Source organism: Bemisia tabaci, chromosome 4 (genome assembly GCF_918797505.1).
Source record: "Bemisia tabaci chromosome 4, PGI_BMITA_v3".
In the NCBI taxonomy this organism is placed as follows: Eukaryota; Metazoa; Arthropoda; class Insecta; order Hemiptera; family Aleyrodidae; genus Bemisia; species Bemisia tabaci.
Genome location: NC_092796.1, coordinates 4,634,458 through 4,653,872, shown reverse-complemented (window position 1 = coordinate 4,653,872; position 19,415 = coordinate 4,634,458). Strand labels below are relative to the sequence as shown.

At 37.5% G+C, this 19,415-nt stretch overlaps 3 protein-coding genes across 4 annotated transcripts; 2 read left to right on the top strand and 1 right to left on the bottom strand.

The window, feature by feature from the left end:
• The first annotated feature begins 1,344 nt into the window (after positions 1-1,344).
• Positions 1,345-5,185, top strand: RpL36A (ribosomal protein L36A). The gene is made up of 4 exons (XM_019042801.2): positions 1,345-1,486; positions 2,568-2,741; positions 3,986-4,102; positions 5,078-5,185. The coding sequence occupies exons 1-4, from the start codon at positions 1,385-1,387 to the stop codon at positions 5,096-5,098; spliced, it is 414 nt and encodes a 137-aa protein (XP_018898346.2). The 5' UTR covers positions 1,345-1,384; the 3' UTR covers positions 5,099-5,185.
• Positions 5,186-6,626: 1,441 nt separating this feature from the next.
• Mesh1 (Metazoan SpoT homolog-1) lies at positions 6,627-9,363 on the bottom strand. Of its 2 annotated transcripts, none has more exons than XM_019042747.2 (4): positions 9,149-9,363; positions 8,560-8,705; positions 7,604-7,803; positions 6,627-7,232 (listed from the first exon to the last, which is right to left on the bottom strand). In XM_019042747.2, exons 2-4 carry the CDS (start codon positions 8,681-8,683, stop codon positions 6,999-7,001), a joined length of 558 nt encoding a protein of 185 aa, XP_018898292.2. In that variant the 5' UTR covers positions 8,684-8,705; positions 9,149-9,363; the 3' UTR covers positions 6,627-6,998. The 2 variants fall into 2 exon arrangements, with proteins under 2 accessions (XP_018898292.2, XP_018898291.2); XM_019042746.2 differs by having other exon boundaries at positions 6,628-7,232; positions 9,106-9,363.
• Positions 9,364-12,536: 3,173 nt separating this feature from the next.
• SmB (small ribonucleoprotein particle protein SmB) lies at positions 12,537-19,379 on the top strand. The gene is made up of 5 exons (XM_019042744.2): positions 12,537-12,685; positions 13,852-13,945; positions 14,455-14,727; positions 15,842-15,964; positions 18,110-19,379. The coding sequence occupies exons 1-5, from the start codon at positions 12,683-12,685 to the stop codon at positions 18,214-18,216; spliced, it is 600 nt and encodes a 199-aa protein (XP_018898289.1). The 5' UTR covers positions 12,537-12,682; the 3' UTR covers positions 18,217-19,379.
• Positions 19,380-19,415: the final 36 nt, after the last annotated feature.

Here is a 19,415-nt window from a genome sequence, read left to right as displayed (position 1 = left end):
GCCTTTTTTTTTATTATTATTATTTTTTGTCTTTACCATATACCACATGCTCAAAATTAATTATTAAAACTTGAATAGATTTTATCCTAAAGAAAGTTTAAAAAAATTGTTGGGTCAATGAAGTAATCTGAAACGTAATGATTTTTAAGATTTATACCTGCTTACTTCTGCTGGATAAAATTAAACTTTTGGTAAAATGAAGACAGTTATAGCAACACGAAAAACTCCAGGGACAGGTACTCGTCTAGAGGCTCCTATAGGGCTAGGAGAAAAAGTGAGTTCACTTATTTAATGCTATTGTTCAACTCTCCGGCATTACTTTTAAATAATTTCAGTAGAGTCATAGAGTCGTTTTCTAGAGGGTGATGAGCATAACCAAGGTGTTGCAATCTATTTCAAATCTTAAGGCGATTCGTCAAGCTCAAGTGACGTGGTCGAACTGATATGTGATATATCGCATCGATTAGGTCAAAAATCTTGGCAGATTTTGAATTTTTATTAAAAGAAAAAGGACGGTAGCCCTTGCGCATGACCCTAAAGAATCATTCTAAACCCCCAAATCGGCCAAATTCAGAGAAATAAAAGCAGAATAGTTTTTGGGGAAAAACCTCGCCTTCGATACAAAAATCAATAGCTGAATCGAATGCTAGGTTTTTTTTTCCAAACGCTCTTCTGCTTTTATTTCTCTGAATTTGGCCGATTTTTGAGTTTAGAATGATTTCTTTGGGTCATGTGCAGGGGCTATCGTCCTTTTTTTTTTGCTAAAAATTCAAAATCTGCCGAAATTTTTGACCTAATCAATGCGATAAATCGCATGCCAGTTCGACCACTTCTTTCAAGCTTGACGAATCACCTTAATTAGCTGAAGTTTTTCAACCTTTTAGCCATCCTCAGAGACTTCTGTGCTTACTTGCTCAACATAAAAACAAGCAAGCAAAGAATCCACAAATATTAATGCCACCATGAAGATGTAGTCAACAATATAGAAAATATAGACTTTTTTAACAACTAGCAGTATCAGATCGTTTTTCACAGTGGAATCGCTTAAATTACTCTGCGATTTACGAACTAGGAATTCCGAAAAAAAAATTAAAAATTGCATCACTTTAGTACGTACTTACAATACCTCATTAGGCACCGACATTCATTACTATCTAGAGTCAGTTTTTTTTTCCTAACTACTACAACTCGTAGGCCAATACCATAGGCTTTTTCCCCCTTTAATAAGTAAATTTCTTTTTGTACGAGGGAAGTTAATCTTCTATTATATTTGCCCCGTCTCTTCCCCACTGTTCGAAGATCTCGGACAAACCATGGCCAAGCGCTCGTTTGAATTGCGCGCCATACATTTTGAAAATCCTCTCGACGAATAAACCGGTTTTTGATGATTTCTCGTCACTTTCCCCTCCATCAGGATCTTTTCGTTGTTTCCCCTCCGCCCGCTTCGTTTTGTGTAGTGTGGACGTCTCCAAAAAGCCTAAAAATGGTAAATTTTCTTTATTTTTACGCTAATTATTTTCAAGATTTGTTTCCAACTGCCTGTAAATTATTACAAGCTTTTTCCTTATTTTTTACCAACCACTGTAAGCACCAAATCGGCGAAGCAGATGTCCAATTTCCACATTAACCTCAACCACAGCCACCATGTGACAAACTGTTCTGTCAGTTTTATCTGCCGAATAATTCCTACTAATCGCTCTTTGAGCAATTAACTTTACCGTGTATTTACAGGTTCTAGCTAATGATTATTATTACCTCGTTGAACTCCTAAATATTTACTCACCGCCGCATCTGCATCACCTACGCGGTGGTCCGTCTTCCCCTTCTGTATTCGCCAAGAATCCAAAAGTTTCAGTGAACGAATTATTACTCCTTATCTCCTTACCTGAAACTGAACCTTCTCACTGTATTTGAATTCGAGCAACAGTGTCAGAATTTTTAATATCTAAATTCCTGTGGTTCGACCCAAGCACCATCTACCTTCATGTCACTGTGTCATGATTTATGAATAAATTTTTTGGCTTATTCCGCTCCCAGTCTTTAGACCATATGTCAAATATGCCAGAATTGGAACAATGGGAGAAAATTTAACCATTTATTGTCCTACACTGATGCGTTCATGGGTATAACTGTATTGGTTTATAGCGGCATCTAGCCAGGGGAGCATCTTCCCGCTGGATTTTTGCTTTACTTTAAGATATCTCCTTTGTTACATATCATAAATCTTTCCAACAAATTTGAGTCAAATTTATCTCCTGTAGTTCCAATCTTACCACCTTCGTCAAATAATCTTTAGACACCTCTCGACCTATTATCAGTGTATATACATAGTGCTGATGCAAGAAAGCCCATTCACAGACGAAGTATGTATTGATCACTACTCACAAACTTAAACTATTAAACACCATTGCCTTCAAACTCTTAGTATACAACAAGACGTGTTCTTTCCGTGTCATTGAGATCCTGTAACAGTTTTCCCTCTAACTTTTTTTTATCTCCCTAGATGATCATCATGCAGTCCATAGCTGTGACGTCCTAAAATACATCTTTTAACTTTATTTTTACAGGTCAACGTACCGAAGCAGCGTAGGACTTACTGCAAAAGATGCAAAGCCCACAAGACCCACAAAGTTTCTCAGTACAAAAAGTCAAAAGAGCGTAAACAATCTCAAGGAAGGAGACGTTACGACAGGAAGCAGAAGGGTTATGGTGGTCAGACTAAGCCTATTTTCAGGAAAAAGGTATGAATACTTTTCTGTATTAAGTTGTTACTTCCAGGGGCCAAATATTGGAGACATCTCACTCTGAGAGCTCCACATTGCGCGCAAGTTACATATGGGGAATTACTCAAATCTCTACTCCACAATAATAACTTACAAAGTGTGTAAGGAAGGCTGTAATACTTTTATTGATCTTCGTTAAAATAAACGTAGAACATCATTTATTACTTCTTACATAAGGATGATGAATATTACCGCCTGAAAGGATGTGATTGATCAGCTCAAGTTACTTTCACGCTTTCTGGTCACCAGAGGTGCAAAAGTTTCTGTTCTGGCAATTGTTCTCTCTAAAAATGGGAAGGCGCGGAAAACAGGCTTTACTTACGAATGAAAGAGCTGGCCAAATCACATATTTTTTTTGTGTCACATTGCGGTTCAAATCACATGGTTTTTCTTGTCAAAGTCAGGGCAATTTACCTATGCCTACAGAGTCATAAGATGGACATCACCTTAAAATTTCTGAGGAAAGAAGGGTTTTCAAATCGGAAAGCCAAATTTTCTGCTTCTCAGCTTGTCACATTACCTGGACTCTCAGTGTGAAGTCTTCCAATTATTCCTCCTGGTTATTCATGCTGTTAGTGTTTGTTCAGTCTTACCACAGTAAGAATGAACTCATTCTCCAGGCTCCTATAGATTCTAAACTGTATTCCAAGGAGGAACGCATAGAATAAGCCATACTCTATATAACATAAGAAACTGAGAAAGCCCTAGCTAGTTCAGTTATAAATCTTCAGGGTACTGTAAATTCTTGGAATTTTTATTCAAGGATCATCTGTACTTGTTTTGAATGAGACTCATATCTACTCTAAGATCGCTGGCACGGACAGCTGATGAATAGGAGAGGAAAAAATTATACCATTTCAGTGTGTTAGGTCCTTTCAATCATTTTACTGAGTAATCATCTGTAAGGATTGCTGAATCCCACAAAATTCTGTATTAAAAAGAAATGCTTAGTCATTTCAGCAGATCAATTTCTTCCCTGTTAACCTCTCACAAACTGTTTTGTTTTTCCCTGCTCTCATATCGCTCCTCTTTGATATTTTGCTGGAATGTTCTGTAGCGGCTAAACAAATATATCTTTTTTCAAAGGGCATAAATGGAGCAGAGAGATAACATATTTAAAATTGAGTTCTTGAATACTCATTGAATTGAACTATTATTTGTCTGTTGCGTCAAAATCTAACTGAAACCTTGTCTTTTGATAGGCCAAAACCACAAAGAAGATCGTACTGAGGATGGAATGCTCCGACTGCAAGTACCGTAAACAGTTAGCTTTGAAAAGGTGTAAACATTTTGAATTGGGAGGAGACAAGAAACGCAAGGTATGTCATGAATTATTATTTACGCTGATTATTAAAAGCACCTATATACTTGGTAATTTATTAATGTCCACATAAACCAACCACGTTTACCAACTTTGGTCGAACTTTTGCTCACCTAAAGGCAGGGTTTTTATGGAATGCATAGAAAAAGTCAGACTTTAATGCATCGGCTAGGAAATTTCAGCCGATGTCACTTAAGAGAGCACCTAGAGTTTCTTAGTGCCTTCTATGATTTGAATCCCTAAAAGTTAAAATTTAGCAGCTCTTTTTGAACAAGAGCTGTCTCATAGAAGTGTACTGGTATTTTGAAACAAAGAGAAACGATACTATAAATCATGAGAAATACGGAATGTATGAATGCTCCTTCAAGAAAACAATTTTAAATCATATTGCCTCTCTAAGAATACAATAAAGTCTTCATAAAAAATGAATAAAATTGTTAACTATTTTTTAACTCTTGTATTTTTAAAAAGAAGGTAGAGGACTTCATTTGAAAGGACTTTTTTCTGAACGATATTAAGCCTTGACAAAAGAGTTCAAAGTTGCTTATTTTGAGATCCCTAAAAATGATCCTTGCAGGGAAAGCCAAGATGATGTCCGGAAATATCTCTGCTACGGATACTCTGTAGATAAAGCAACCACTTTTCCGCAATTCTTGGTTTGTGCAGCCTTTATGAATACCTGGCTTTACAGACCAACAATCACGGCAAAAGAAATGCATGGTCAAGTGTACAACCGAGGCAGAACAGATACTTGTTGTTGCCTTCTCAGCATTTTGCTTTTAAATGTGAGCCGAAAATTTGCAACTTTAAAGTCTTTTCAAGGCTTAATACATATTGTTGAAACAAAATCCAGGAAAATTCCCCTGAATCATTAATGCTTCTTTTCACTGATTAAAAGTTACAGTACCTACAAGCTCATTTTATTATTGACAGTTGATGTCTAATGTTGCATTACTCTTCTTGTTTGTTACAGGGCCAAATGATCCAGTTTTAAGATGGTTTATTTTTTATTTCGTTTATACCCGCTTTTTTTTATCGTTGTACTCTTCTTGACAAATTAAAATGTTTTTCACCTGTACAATTTAATTTTTTTTTCTTTATCTTAATTGTGCAATCTGATACACTCCATCTTAGTTTTCGAAATTATTGGTCAAGAAAAAATTTCTTTCTCCTTCAAAAAATGAAAATTGACGGACCAATTTTATTTACCTTTTCACAAAACATCGTTGTGAAGTTAAATTGGTGAAGGAAAAATCTTCTAACTTGGGTTTGAAACTAAATAACCAACTTACGAAATGAATAGGACCTAGTACTGTCTCTTCAGTCTCAAATATTGCATCTACTAGAAGAAGCCGTCTGCTTTTTTTTAATTAATTGTAATAAAAACATCTTAACCAAGTACTTTCAGTACTGTAAATGTTTACAAATAAACAAATATGGATCAAAGTTCATCAGAGAGAAACCAACCCTCATTTTGAAAAATACTGTGTTCCTTGACTGTAGTCAACTAGTTGTACGTTTTCTTAACAAAAAATTCACATGTTTTCATTTAATGTCTATTTTAAGTACTGATGGAATTATCCTGTGAAAAAATAGTCTTTGCTGTGCATATCGTCTTGCAAGAGACTACAACCTTAATCCTTTTTCACAGGTCCAACTTGATGCGAGTTGTTTCTTTTTGCGGAACTTTTACCATGTGACACTGGTGAATTTTTAAATTATAATTGATTTCAAAGAGTATCATTTCATATAGGGGTCATCATCCCTGCAAGGTCTCTTTGTGCTTTCCTCGCAAGCTTTCAGATCTGAATAAAACTAATTGTATTGTTGAATTTTGCACACTCTTAGCTTCAAGTTCAGCCCTTATTTTTCAATAGTGGACCATAGAGATACTCAGGAGCGCACCGTCGTAGTTGATTTATCATCATATGTATAAGCATTGATGTGCTGGGACAGATTTAGAGGATTGATAAAAGATTATCTAAAAGTAAATTTGAAAGATTGAATCAAACTGCATGTAATTCGCGCAATGAATTTTGATTTTTGTATACAAACCCTAGAAGTTATTATATTTTTGCAAAGCAGCTCTAGGATTTTCCAATCCAGGGAGTCATGTCAGAGACGTCATTAGGTATATTGTTCACCTGAGCATTTCTGGGATCCAATTCTGTAAAATGACGGCCTAATTTGAAGCCAAGAGTCAAATAAATTCTATAGTATACTCGACTTTTTTACAGCTTTGATAGCTTGTGAGAATAATGAAAAACTTCACTTCCTGAGTGACCCTTAAAGTTGGCAATCAGCAATCAATTTTTGAGGCTGAAGGATTAGAAAATATTTTCCCTTTTACACTATTGCTGTTGTCACAAAAAAAATTAGGCCCAAAAATTGTTTGCAAGGAAAATTGATCCTGAAAATTCTGTGCAATTATCTAAGCGCATCGCATAAAGAAACCCTTTGAATGAATCGCAAACAATCAGAGAGATGATAGTGAATGAGTGAATAAAATCAACACAGTTGTTGGTAATGGTTGAATGAGAATTTATTATTAAAACGAATACTTTTTTACACAATACTCCTCCACAATATGAGGAGGTTCGATAACTAATGAAACATAACGCCGCTTTCTCTCATTGATATGTAAAAGTCTGTTCAACTTAAACTACTTTCTCAAAAGCAAAGTTTCCCTTCATAAGAATATATCTTTATATGGAAGGAAAGATGACAGCTTCTTTCCTCGCACTTTACATTCATGACAGCTTAAACACAGATCGAGAATAACAGCACAGTTTCAAGGGTGGCCATTAAGTAAACCACACCTTAATCTTAGATCACAGTTTTGATTTCTACAGATATCACAGCTGAAAATGTTGAGTTCCAAGAGTAGGAAGGTATCACAAGGTGTTTTTGTGAATATTTCTCTCTAAAACTTCATCGAGCTTTTGTTCCAATACATCATTGGTTCCACGTAAGTTACCGACAACATCTCGGGCCCACAGAAAGTATTCTTTCACCCGCTCTGGCGTCCAACCTTCTGGGGTTTCTCTCTCAAGGTCACGTAGATTGTAAAGCTTGTCGGCAAGTTTCACCAACTTGGCATTGTGACTAGAGGTTTTGGCATGAACAACCTGGAAAAACATTGCATTTGTATCAACATATTAGGAGGGGTGAAAATAGCGAAAAAAATGAGAGGGGGAGAAAATACTCCTTACTGCATCAAATTGGAGAATAAAAAAAAATAGCTCTGAATGAAGATTAAGAAAAATTAGTTCCTCACTCACAAGTTTACCTTAATGATTTTTTTTTGTTAACATAGCTTGTAGTAGGCTCTGAGCCCCCAAAATCTTAAAGTTTTCTTACATTGACGATAATGCAAAAGACACTATCAGCAATGAAGTTGTCTTTACATAAATTAGATTCTACATGCCCTTTAAGAAAACAGCATCAATCTGGAAAAAGAAAACAAATCTTGAAAAATTTTGAAAAGTAATATGCTTACTTGCAATCTCTTCCTTTCAGCTTTTGGTAGATTTTTGTCATCAGTAACTTCATCTACAATGGTTCTGATGGTCTTCCCAAAATGTCTTTCGATTTCATCAAGCGTCGTATCTGTATCCTCAACAGTATCATGCAGCAAAGCAGCCTGAATTACGTCCAAGTCATAGACATGCCCTTCATCTGTAAGAATATTGGCTACTCCTAAAACAAATACAATAAGGAAAAACATTGAATACTTCATCCCCAAACCAATGAGTAAAGAGAGAGTAAACTGTGTTCATCATCAGACGTCCAGAACTATGGATGGGGTAACTTTTAAAACAAAGAGAAACTGATTGTGTTCCTAGGTAGTCAGGCTTGGATTTACGACTTTCATACCTGCAGGGCAAACAATATTTCATTACACCTTGCATGATAGCAAGTGACATCCCTGGAAGGAGGGCTGTGCAAGGGTCTTCCCCGCAAAATTGTTGAAATTCATCCACCTCAAGACATACATATTTAGAGACTATTTTGAAAATTTTGAGGATTTTTAGTAAGTGCATAACTGCTAGTTACTTCATTATATAAATCTATCAATCTCCTATTTTAAAACAGACAGGGAATGGGAAGGCGAATGCTGGTGCCTTCTGCATCCCGCCTGTGACCAAATATTACGGCAATTTTGATGCCGAAACATATCCGCCAGCAGTTCAATTCTCAGTTGCCCATAATAAATTATTACTAGCATTTTATTGCATTTGTAATCTCTCTTCTTTCATCCATATTGTTCATCACTTACAATGTACTTCATGAATGGCCCCATAATTGAACGAAAAAAAATAATATGTCAACCAAGGAGACATCTCTTGACCATTCATTCCTTAGCTTCTCACAAGCTGTGGTATGATTATTTAGAACTTTCGAGTACTTAATTCATTGGAGGTAAATTAGGAAAAGCAGGGAAATGACACAAACCAATGGGGTGATTAATATATGGTGTTTTCTCAGAATCTTTTCTTCTTTGATTGGCATGCTTGATGGCAGCGAAGTTGGCACATTTGATGATTGCCGCCACTATTGAGTCATCACGATTACTCATGGTAAGTTCAGCCTTGTTGTTCCTGCAAAAAGAAAATCGGTTGAAAAACCAGTAAACCCAGTTCAAGGATTGTTTGAGCCCAGAGGTATTGCATTTGATGAAGTATCCTCATGAGTAACGTACCATCTTTGGAAACAGGGACCTTACTGCGTAAAAGCTGTAAATATATTTTTATTACCGCTACTGCTTAGATTACCTGATATTAAGCTTGTTGTATCAATGGTAATATTACATTGTCCTTGATGTTTATCTAATAATGACAGGAAGTCTACACAGCCATCGCAAGCCGAGATACGTGGTCTGGTAGTTTCACTGCCGGTATGCCAGCTAATGTGCTTGAATCCCTAAACAATCATGTAGAAGAAAAACAATGTTTTGAATGACAACAGAAGCAAAACCACAAGCACTTTGCTGTGCCTCACCTTCTTTTGCAATGGGTGAAACAGTAGAACGTAGAGTAAGTACCTTCACTGGAACCTTTAGATACAAAAACCCTTGTAACCGGTAAACAGCGTTAGGGATGTAAATTATTTCACATGTTCGCTGGAAGTTTTAGATGAGAATCACTTTCAAAGCACGTGGAATTGAAAAAATAATTACTCAATCACTTGAACCCATCAAAAAAAAAAAAATTATCAACAATGTGCTTTTGTTTACTTCCTGATAACCTATAAACCTGATAACGAACTGATATCAACACGCCTCTGTCGGGCAATGGTAGAACTAGGGTCTCTAATACTTATCTGCTAAGTATGCTGCCTAACCGCATAATCCAAGGGGTTAGAGATCAAGGGATCCTCAGATCCTTATTACTAAAGTTTAGAAGTAGAGGAGCTATGGAAAGGGGCTAGAGGAGGGGGGTAATGAAATGCGTAAACGCGTAAACGTGACGATCTAAGTTGGTGGGGGGGGGGGGGGGGGTGTTGAGACTCCTACGTTACTGGTGCTTTCAGCGAGGGAGTCAAAAGCTGCGTGAGGTAACGCTGAAACGAATTTTCAAAATTCAAAGAGAATATTTTTTATTCAAAATGATGGGTCCAAAATTCATCATACAACACCAATTTGACGGGGGTGGATGAACAGAGGATTATGGACTATTCTTTTCAGGGGGTGCAGTCTAGTGTCACAGAAGCACTACATGAGGGGGGGGGGGGGGGGGGGTCGATCGAAAACCGTCTATTCTCCATTTTTGTCAGAAAATCATAGGCGTTTTGTGTGCTGCTCAACTTTTTGAAAAAAGTAAATATAATGGCCGTTGTATTATATCGTTGTAATATTATGGCCGATGTATGACCGTACGCAGACATTAATTACTTGTCATCCGTTCAACGCATGCAGAGCGAATAGCACTCAAAGTCAACACATCAAGACTTCACTTTCCGTAGGGCGCGGCCGAACCGATATAAAACGCCTTCAACTGAGTATGATACTGTGCAACACACCAAGTGAAATGTGTATTCTTGGTTGAACTAATCCATTTGACGCTGAGCGTGTGAAATTCTCGGTTTTCGTGAATTTCTTCTTGAGACGAGTAAATTCGGAGATGTAACCGTACGTCGACATAATTACTTGTCATCCGTTCAACGCTGCAGAGCGAATCGCAGTCAAATCAACATCAGACTTCACTTTCTGTAGGGCGCGGCCGAACCATATAAAACCCTTCATTGAGTATGATACTGTGCAACACCCAAGTTGAAATAGTTGTATTCTTAGGTTGAAACCTAACTCAGCAATTGAACTGCATTTTGCAATTTGGACCTATAAATTCTGGCTCATCTGAAAAAACACTTATGTGCATAGGGAAACTAATGGTACATGCGTTGTTTTTAAACCGGCCGGAATTTATAGGTCCAAATTGCAAAATGCAGTCTAATTTTGACGCTAAGCGGTGTGAAATTCTCAGTTTTCGTGCATTTCTTCTTCGAGGGACGAAGTACATTCGGGAGATGTATAACCCCGCACGTAGACATTAATTACTTGTCATCCGTTCAACGCATGCAGAGCGGATAGCAGTCAAAATCAACACATCAAGACTTCACTTTCCGTAGGGCCCGACCGAACCGATATAAAACGCCTTCAATTGAGTATGATACTGTGCAACACAACAAAGTTGAAATAGTTGTATTCTTTGGTTGAAACCTAACTCAGCAATTTTGACGCTGAGCGGTGTGAAATTCTTGGTTTTCGTGAATTTCTTCTTCGAGGAACGAAGTAAATTCGGAAGATGTATAACCGTACGTCGACATTAATTACTTGTCATCCGTTCAACGCATGCAGAGCGAATAGCAGTAAAAATCAACACATCGAGACTTCACTTTCCGTAGGGCGCGGCCGAACCAATATAAAACGCCTTCAACTGAGTATGATACTGTGCAACACACCAAAGTTGAAATAGTTGTATTCTTAGGTTGAAACCTAACTCAGCAATTGAACTGCATTTTGCAATTTGAACCTAAATTCTGGCTCATCTGAAAAAACACTTATGTGCATAGGGAAACTAATGGTACATGCGTTGTTTTTAAACCGGGCCGGAATTTATAGGTCCAAATTGCAAAATGCAGTCTAATTTTGACGCTGAGCGGTGTGAAATTCTCAGTTTTCGTGAATTTCTTCTTCGAGGAACGAAATAAATTCGGGAGATATATAACCGCGCACGTAGACATTCATTACTGGTCATCCGTTCAACGCATGCAGAGCGGATAGCAGTAAAAATCAACACATCAAGACTTCACTTTCCGTAGGGCGCGGCCGAACCAATATGAAAACGCCTTCAACTGCGTATGATACTGTGCAACACACCAAAGTTGAAATAGCTCTATTCTTATTATGACATGGTTGTAACGCCTGTTCTATCACATGAACGTTTTTACGGTAAATCCTTAAGGAGTTTTCCAAGGCAGTTTTTTTTTACCTTTTGAATTTTGCTTCTCATACATTCCAATAGTTTTTTCAGAGTATTGTCCTTTTTTGAACTTTACCTCTTTTCTTTCTTTTCTTTAACAGCCGTTGCTTTAAAAAATTAGCTGCGAATATTACTCAGATGTTCTCGTACGAAATTTAGAGGAAAATAACCTTGATCAGCCAACGAAAATAATAACATGAAATTCAGTGCAATATTATTGGTCCATTTGCTTCCTGCAGAGTAAACTGATCGGAAATATGCAACGTCGCAAACTACCAATGATATCATGCGCTCGGTGGACGATTGAGCCCAGAGGAGAATTTTATGAGCGCACTGTGGTCCAAAACTCAAGAATAGGAAGAGATAAGTCGGATGATGACTGAAAGATCACGAAAGTTTCGTAACTGATGTTTTTCTGAGTCGCCAATGAATTTGATGTGAAATTGCCAATATTTTAACACCAGCACCTATTAATTATAGGGAAGTTTATGGCACGCTGCTGCGGCGCGGCGCGGCGTGCTTGCCGCTGGCATCTTGAAACGCGCACCGACGCCTACAAACCTAAAGGGATACTTCAAGCATTGCGCAATGCTTGAAGTATCCCTCTAGATTTGTAGGCGTCAGTGCGCGTTTCACACTGGCAGCACGCCGACGCGCCCCCCGACGCGCGGGTGGTGAATGATTTCTTGCGGAGGTAGCTCCCTGGCGGAGAAACTCGTTTATCGTGTAATTTTTTTTTTTTTTTTTTTTTTTTCAATTTTTTTTAAAATTTCCGAATTTTAAAATTACACACTGGTCGTGTGAAGTAAAAAGTAAACTCTCAACGCTAGATGAAGTGTAATAATGAAAGGCAGGTCGTCTGTCGCTCGGTGGAAGGGTGACGCGTCAATTTGAATTTTAGACATTTTCGCGCTATTGCAAGAACGTTTTTCATTGGCTGCATTGAGTTGTTGATACTGCTGATTGTTGACGTCGAGTTAGGTTAGGGTTGATGAACACCGGAAAAGTTGTTTTGACTGAACGTTCATTTTCGTCGTGAATTTTATCGCGATTGTATTCATTTTTTTAGCAATTAGTTTATAAGAATCTGCTTCAAAATGGTAAGTAAACTTGTGTAAATGTCTGTTTCAATTAACAACTGTGGCTGCTCAAATTGAGTCGTCCATTTCCATTTGCGGGGTATCACTCGGACCATGCGGGAACCCCGGCGTTTTCGCCTGCAGGCGGAGCTTGAATTTTCTAAATTCGTTAAAATTTAAACCAGCATTAGCCAAAATATATCTGAAACTGGAAATTTTTTGGCACTCTTGAGTTGTAACCCCAGTATCTCTAACCTTCTCTTCATCGGATTCTTCATGACTAATTTGTACAAGATTGTCCGTAGCGGCCGTCCAGCTCTAGGGTCCCATTTGTCTTTACGTCTGAGAATCGCATGAATTGAAATGCTGAGTACCTTATGTGGGTGCTTCACTGAACTTCACAAGTTACTACTGCAAGTCCCCACATACTAGGTCAGGGGAGAAATGATCTGCGTGCACTGATCAGTGTTAAATCAACATGTATTTTGGTAATTATTTAAGAGAGACTTTTAACCAACGAGCAGAGGAGTGAGCGGTTCTATCAGTCATTCAATTGAGCAGTTACTCGCTACAACGACAGCTGGTGTTGTGTGGAGTTTCTGCAGAGATTTTACATTCACATTACTGACAACAGGAAGTTAAATACTAATATGACACCTAACATTTAACGTTTCTTCTAAATTTTGGAAGTGCAATTGAAAAAAACTGTAGTAAATTAAGTAACTTTAGCACGCAGCATGAGTTTAAAGTGTCCGTAGTAGTAACTGAAGTCAGGAGGAATGGCTTACAACTAAAGAAAATCCTGGGATAACAGGTTAGATAATCTCGACCGAGCAGGTTGCGTGGTCGAGATCTTTTTGCACCCCTGGCTTTCATTTTACAGCAACAATACGTGAGTTGAAGAAACCCTCTCAAAGAAATCTACCCTCAAGTTTAAAAGACAAGCCAAAAAAACAAATTAAAAATGTACACAACGTCTCTAAAGATTTTAACTCCACCAAAGCGAGTGTAGGGAGCTGGAACATCCAGTTACTTACGCTTAAATGCTTCAATAGAGGGATGCATTTTCGTAATAACATCATTACTACGCGTCAAGATTGTCAATAATGTTAATTACAATGATTATCCTTTCTTTAAATTTTCATTCCTTTGCAACTGTGTCTGATTTTTGTACTTTGTGTTTTTAGACGATCAGCAAGAATAATAAAATGATGCAACATGTCAATTATCGGATCCGAGTGATTCTCCAGGACTCTCGGACATTCATCGGAACTTTTAAAGGTATTTCTTTATTTTTGTAACCGACGGTGTTGAATACATTGCCTTACCCTTCACTGACAATTGCTTCCACATTATTTTTTTCTGTTGTCACAACTGTCACCTTAAATACCATATTCTATTTCAATATGTATTTTCTATTCATAAACTGTATCTACTATTCATGGACTTGTAACATTTGTTTTGCCACGTAGAATCAAGTGATGATGACAAAATGTTTTGTGGTATTCAATTAAGTAATTGGCACAGATCAAATTTCTGCTTCGTTTGTGCTTTAGATTGACTCTATTAAAAACACTTATTGCTTCAATAAATGTTTAATGATAGCTATGTCTGTCACCAATATACTAAATACATGCCATATAAACTATGCTCAAAAATAAAAGTGATAATCAATTTGCAAGCGAAAAAATGGCTCCTAAAATTACCAAACTCAAGCTAACTTTGAACATTTTATGTTGAAGATCAATCTCAATAAGTAAAACTCTTACTCATTGATTTAATTGTTGCAGCTTTCGACAAACACATGAATATTATTCTGGGAGACTGCGAAGAATTCAGAAGAGTGAAGCCTAAGTCATCGAAACAAGCCGAAAGAGAGGAGAAACGAGTCCTAGGGTTCGTGCTCGTTCGCGGTGAAAATATAGTTTCAATGACTGTAGAAGGACCGCCTCCCCCAGAAGAAGGGATCCCCAGAGTACCCATTCCCGGAGCAACTCCTGGACCTGGAATCAGCAGAGCAGCCGGGAGAGGAGTTCCAGCTGCTGGTACCTCAGTTCCCATCGGTGAGCCATATTCTTTCATTTCAATAATGCATCCCTCTCACTTAATGGTTACTGTCCAGGGCCGACCTTGGCTTTCAAAACAGCAACTTTTCACTTTGTTTATCCTCCGATTTCATTTTCAATTTGTGTCTACCTTTGTCCTGTTCTTCTTTTTATTGCTGGTAAGTCGGTTTTGACAAAGTACAAAGGTTTGAAGGTTAATGTCTCCTCATGGCTCTCTGTAAAAAGTTACTTAACTAGGTAGGTAGGTATCAGGTTTTTCCTGAAAAAAAGAAAAAGGAAGAAAAAAAGAAAAAAAAATCTGTGAAGGCTCACTGCCAAATGTTACCTCTATCTCGGGCTGTTCTATCGGTTGTCGGTAAGCTACCGAAACAGTTCCGTCGAAAAAAATGTACGTTAAGAGCGCTCTTACCGATAGTGATCTGATTTTTCGGAGCTGACAAAAAGAAGTTGTTGCCATTTGTACATCTATATTACGTGCCTCCAGGCAATCTGACCAACCAACACACGGGGCAACAATGCGTTGAGTGCGAGCTCTCAAAACTCCACTAAGGCAGGCTGTTAACGATATCATCGCCACTGTCGGTACTGCCACCAGTTTTGGTAAGAGGGGGTACCGATAGCGTTCTGGCAAGAATTTGTTGGAACACCCGTACCTCTATCCTCAGGGACAAAATATTGTTTGGTGTAATGATATTTTTGCTAGAAAAAATGTATGATAATCAGTTCACCTCAAAGCTGCTCTTGTTTTAATTCCTCATAAAATGCAGGCCATATCCTCTTTTTTAAATTCAAACATTTAAATGCTGTTAAATTATAAAGCGTTATTACCACGAAATTAATGATAGTTTTATTAAGAGCCTTGAGTACAAATAGAAGAGACTTGCTTGAGGTAAAAAGTAACTGAACTGAGGTTATACTCTAAATTACAATCAATTGCTATCATCAGCATTATATCAGCTGTTACAAATATTATGCTTCAACAAATGCTCTGTATGAACTCCAATTATATGTTTAGTCCACCATCGATTTCACTGCAAGTTTTGTAACGCCTTAGAGACTGTAAGATCCAGTTTTACTGCTTCATTTTTAATCTTTGCTTTTGATTTTACAGGTCTACAAGGTCCCGTACGAGGAGTTGGAGGCCCTTCAGCTCAGGTTATGACCCCAGGAATGCCACCGCGACCCGGACCACCAATGATGGCAGGACCACCACCTCCAGGAATGATGGGCATGGGTAAGTTTTCTGCTGAGAGCCTAACGGTTTTTTTTTTTTTATACATGCGTAGAACATATTGACGGTGCAAGTCGGCAATCACATAACTCGTTTGCGGTATCTGAAAATCTCCGCAACTATGTTATTTTTTTAAAGGAGAACAAATGGACATGATTCCTTGAAGTTTTTGCAGAATTTTCCTAGCACATAGAAGAAAAATCACGGCAGTTTTAAAGAATTGCCGTTGAGTAGTTTTCCGTTTAAAAAATAAAGTATGACAGGAAGTCTGCGACGTCGCAAACCGAGTTATGTGATTGCCGACTTTCACCGTCGATATTCAACCCTGTCCTCAGGAAATAGAACCCTCAAGCAGCAGAAAGACACAAAATTGAAAAAACTATTATGTCAAGAGGGGTGTTTTCCAAATATTTCGGATTGAAAAAGGTGTAGAAATGTCTTACCAAACCGGAATTATGATCGTTTGAAGTGCACGACTCAAAAAACATAGAATTGAAAGAAAACTACTGTATTTCTTTGACCATAGGCAGCACCCAAATTTTTTCTCTGAAAAATTTTGAGATGGGGGGGGGGGATTCCGGATTAAAAGCTGCACCTTCCTAATTTTTTATTAATTTTGGAAATAGACTGAAATGACAAGAGTTGAATGAAATCAAATTCTCAAAAACCATATATTTATCATCTACAAATAACGGATTACCCATGAGTTTGTCACGATGTACTCATGAGTGTTTTTACACAATATTTCAAATTTCGGAAAGTACTTGAAATGTGAAAAATTCAAATAATCGAAAGTAAATGGCAGGAACAATTTTTTTTAAACGATCAAAATCATGTCTTAAGAGAAGATCAATAATAGCCCTCCAGATCTGTTTGTTTACCAAGGCTAAGTTTTCTTCTCAACGATGTAAGTCTGCAACCACGTATCTCTTTGCGATGCTTCAGACTTCCTCTCATACTTCATTTTTTTATCGGAAAACACCTCCAGGGGAATTCTTGAAAACTGCGGTGATTTTTCTTCTCTGTGCTAAGAAAATTTTGCGTGAACTTCAAGAATTGGTGTCGATTTGTTCTCCTCTAAAAAAATAATAAAGGAGCGGAGGTGTTCTAACATTTTAAACAAGATACGTAGTTTAGGAGTTTCACTGTCGAAATGCCCTCTTCTGCTAAACCTGTCATGGCAAGGACAACGGGATTGCAAGCTCTTAGAAAGTGAGGAATAACGTATTAAAGTCAGTAAATTACATCATCGCACCTTGAATTTCCTTCTTTAACCGAAACTTTATGATAGCTTTGACTGTATCTACACTTCCCATTTGCAGAGCTTAAATTGTGAGCTGTTCAAGTCTTTTAAAAACCATTTTCATGCTCAAAATCGTTAAGAAGTTAAGACAGATTCAGGAAATTTCACACCCAAAAACCTTGTAAAGTCAGAAAATTTCAAAACCATCACTTAAAATCATATTGGACTAAAGTGCCTTCAGACAATGAAAATTTGAAAATGCATGGCACATGGACCATTGTCCATTGACCATGCCAATTGTACTCCAAGGAGTAAATTTAATTTAAATTTTTGATGTAGTTGGTTAGATTTTTGTACAATTCTATTGCAAAAAATCTTTGAGTCATAAAATCCCTCTCAGTTTTCCTTACCATTTTTGTGCAACGGATAGAGTCAGTCATAAATTGAAGTGGTAGTTATTCCACCACTCCTGGAACCAAAAAGCCTTAAATTTACCAACAAAAACTGTTTACAAAAAGGACAGATTATCACTGAATTCTATCAATTAAAAAACTGATAAAAAGGCACACGAAAGCTGTAACATTGACTTACCAACTGTTAAAACAGTCCAAAATAATGAACCGTAGCGGAGTCCCTCTCTTTGGCTTTTATCATTCCACTAGCTCAGAGCGAACGAAACAGACATCAAGCCTCGAGAAGTTTCGAGTGCTGGGGCTGCACCTTAGAAGTTAAGAGCGGCAGCAGAGGTCTCTCCCCAGGGTAGTATTTTAGACCGTTTTCACAGTATGCCTGAATTTCTGTTTAAGTTCGCTTCTTATTTTCTCAATAATCATATTTTGCTAATTATACCTAATGCATGCGATAACCTGAACTCATATAGCACCTCTTCTTCTTTCGCTCCGCAGGTATGCCAGGACCAGGAATGATGGGCCGAGGTGCTCCTCCCATGGGTGGACCCCCAGGAATGCGACCTCCTCCACCAGGCATGCCCCCTCGACCCCCCTTCATGTAAATACACACCCTCCAGACTTGTAAATAGCCGCTGTCAGGATCAGACAATCTGGTAAATACGGGTCATTTGTCCCTGCGATCTTTCATGAACATTTATTTCTATCTATGAGCAGGTATTTCTTTAGCATGGTGCATATTCCCAGTTGTTTCAAAATCTGAAACCAAGCAAACTATAAGCAAATTTTATTTCTATCTGTGAAGTCTGTTTAAAACTTGGGAGAAGTTGACTCGTAGCAATATAAAATGGGTGACTTAACCAGAATGGTTTAATGGAAGACATCAAAATTTCTAAATTTAAAACTTTCTTTGTCTATGAGGAGAAGACTCTGGCAAATGAATTTATCCTCAGTCACTGTCAAATTTTATTCATGCTTTGATCTCTTGGTTTTTTTTTTTTCTCGGAATCTGAGATTTTTTGTTCAAATGTTCTTCATGCCTCCATTTTCAAGCAGAAATTTCTCTATAATGATGTGCTAAGTAAAATGGTATGTGTACAGTTCTCTTCTTTCTTTGCTGGATATTTTTAAAAATATGTCAAAAACCATGCAAACTCTGTAGGAATTCTGAACATACCTGTGGTTTAGGGTGAATATATTCCAGATATAAAGGGGAGTTTGCTTACTTCTGATGCGAACTCAGTTTGAGTGTATCTGCATTTAAATTCTATATCAGATTAAACGTTCTAAATGTTGCTTTGTCTTGCATTTTGTTAGAATGGAGAGTTAAACACCTTGGACTCAGAGAAAAAATTATATGATGAGAGAGCGCATGTTTATTTTTAAAAAAAGGTTGGAACCCTTCTGTCAATGATCCATCTTTATGTAAAGCTAGCCTATAACTTGTGGGAAGTGTGAATGGTTTCTTAAGTAAGTCCCAGAAGACCAGTCCAAAAATACTGCCATGATTGATCCTGATCCTCTTGCAGTCTGTGATCACTGCATCTTGTCGATCGTTCACTTATTTCAAACCTAGGATTTTTGTATGGAAATCTGCCAGATCTCCTCAGTTTTCTCAAGTACTATTTGTGTTGACAAAATTTTTTCATCACTACAATTTTTACCATCATCTGTTTTTATTATCTTGAAGATGTATCTTAGTTTGTACAGCAAGGAAGGCGCAAATTATGTTGCATTTACTTTTTAATAAATTATGATCTAAGATACACCTCGAAATCGTTATCTGTTTATCCTTATTAGGCAC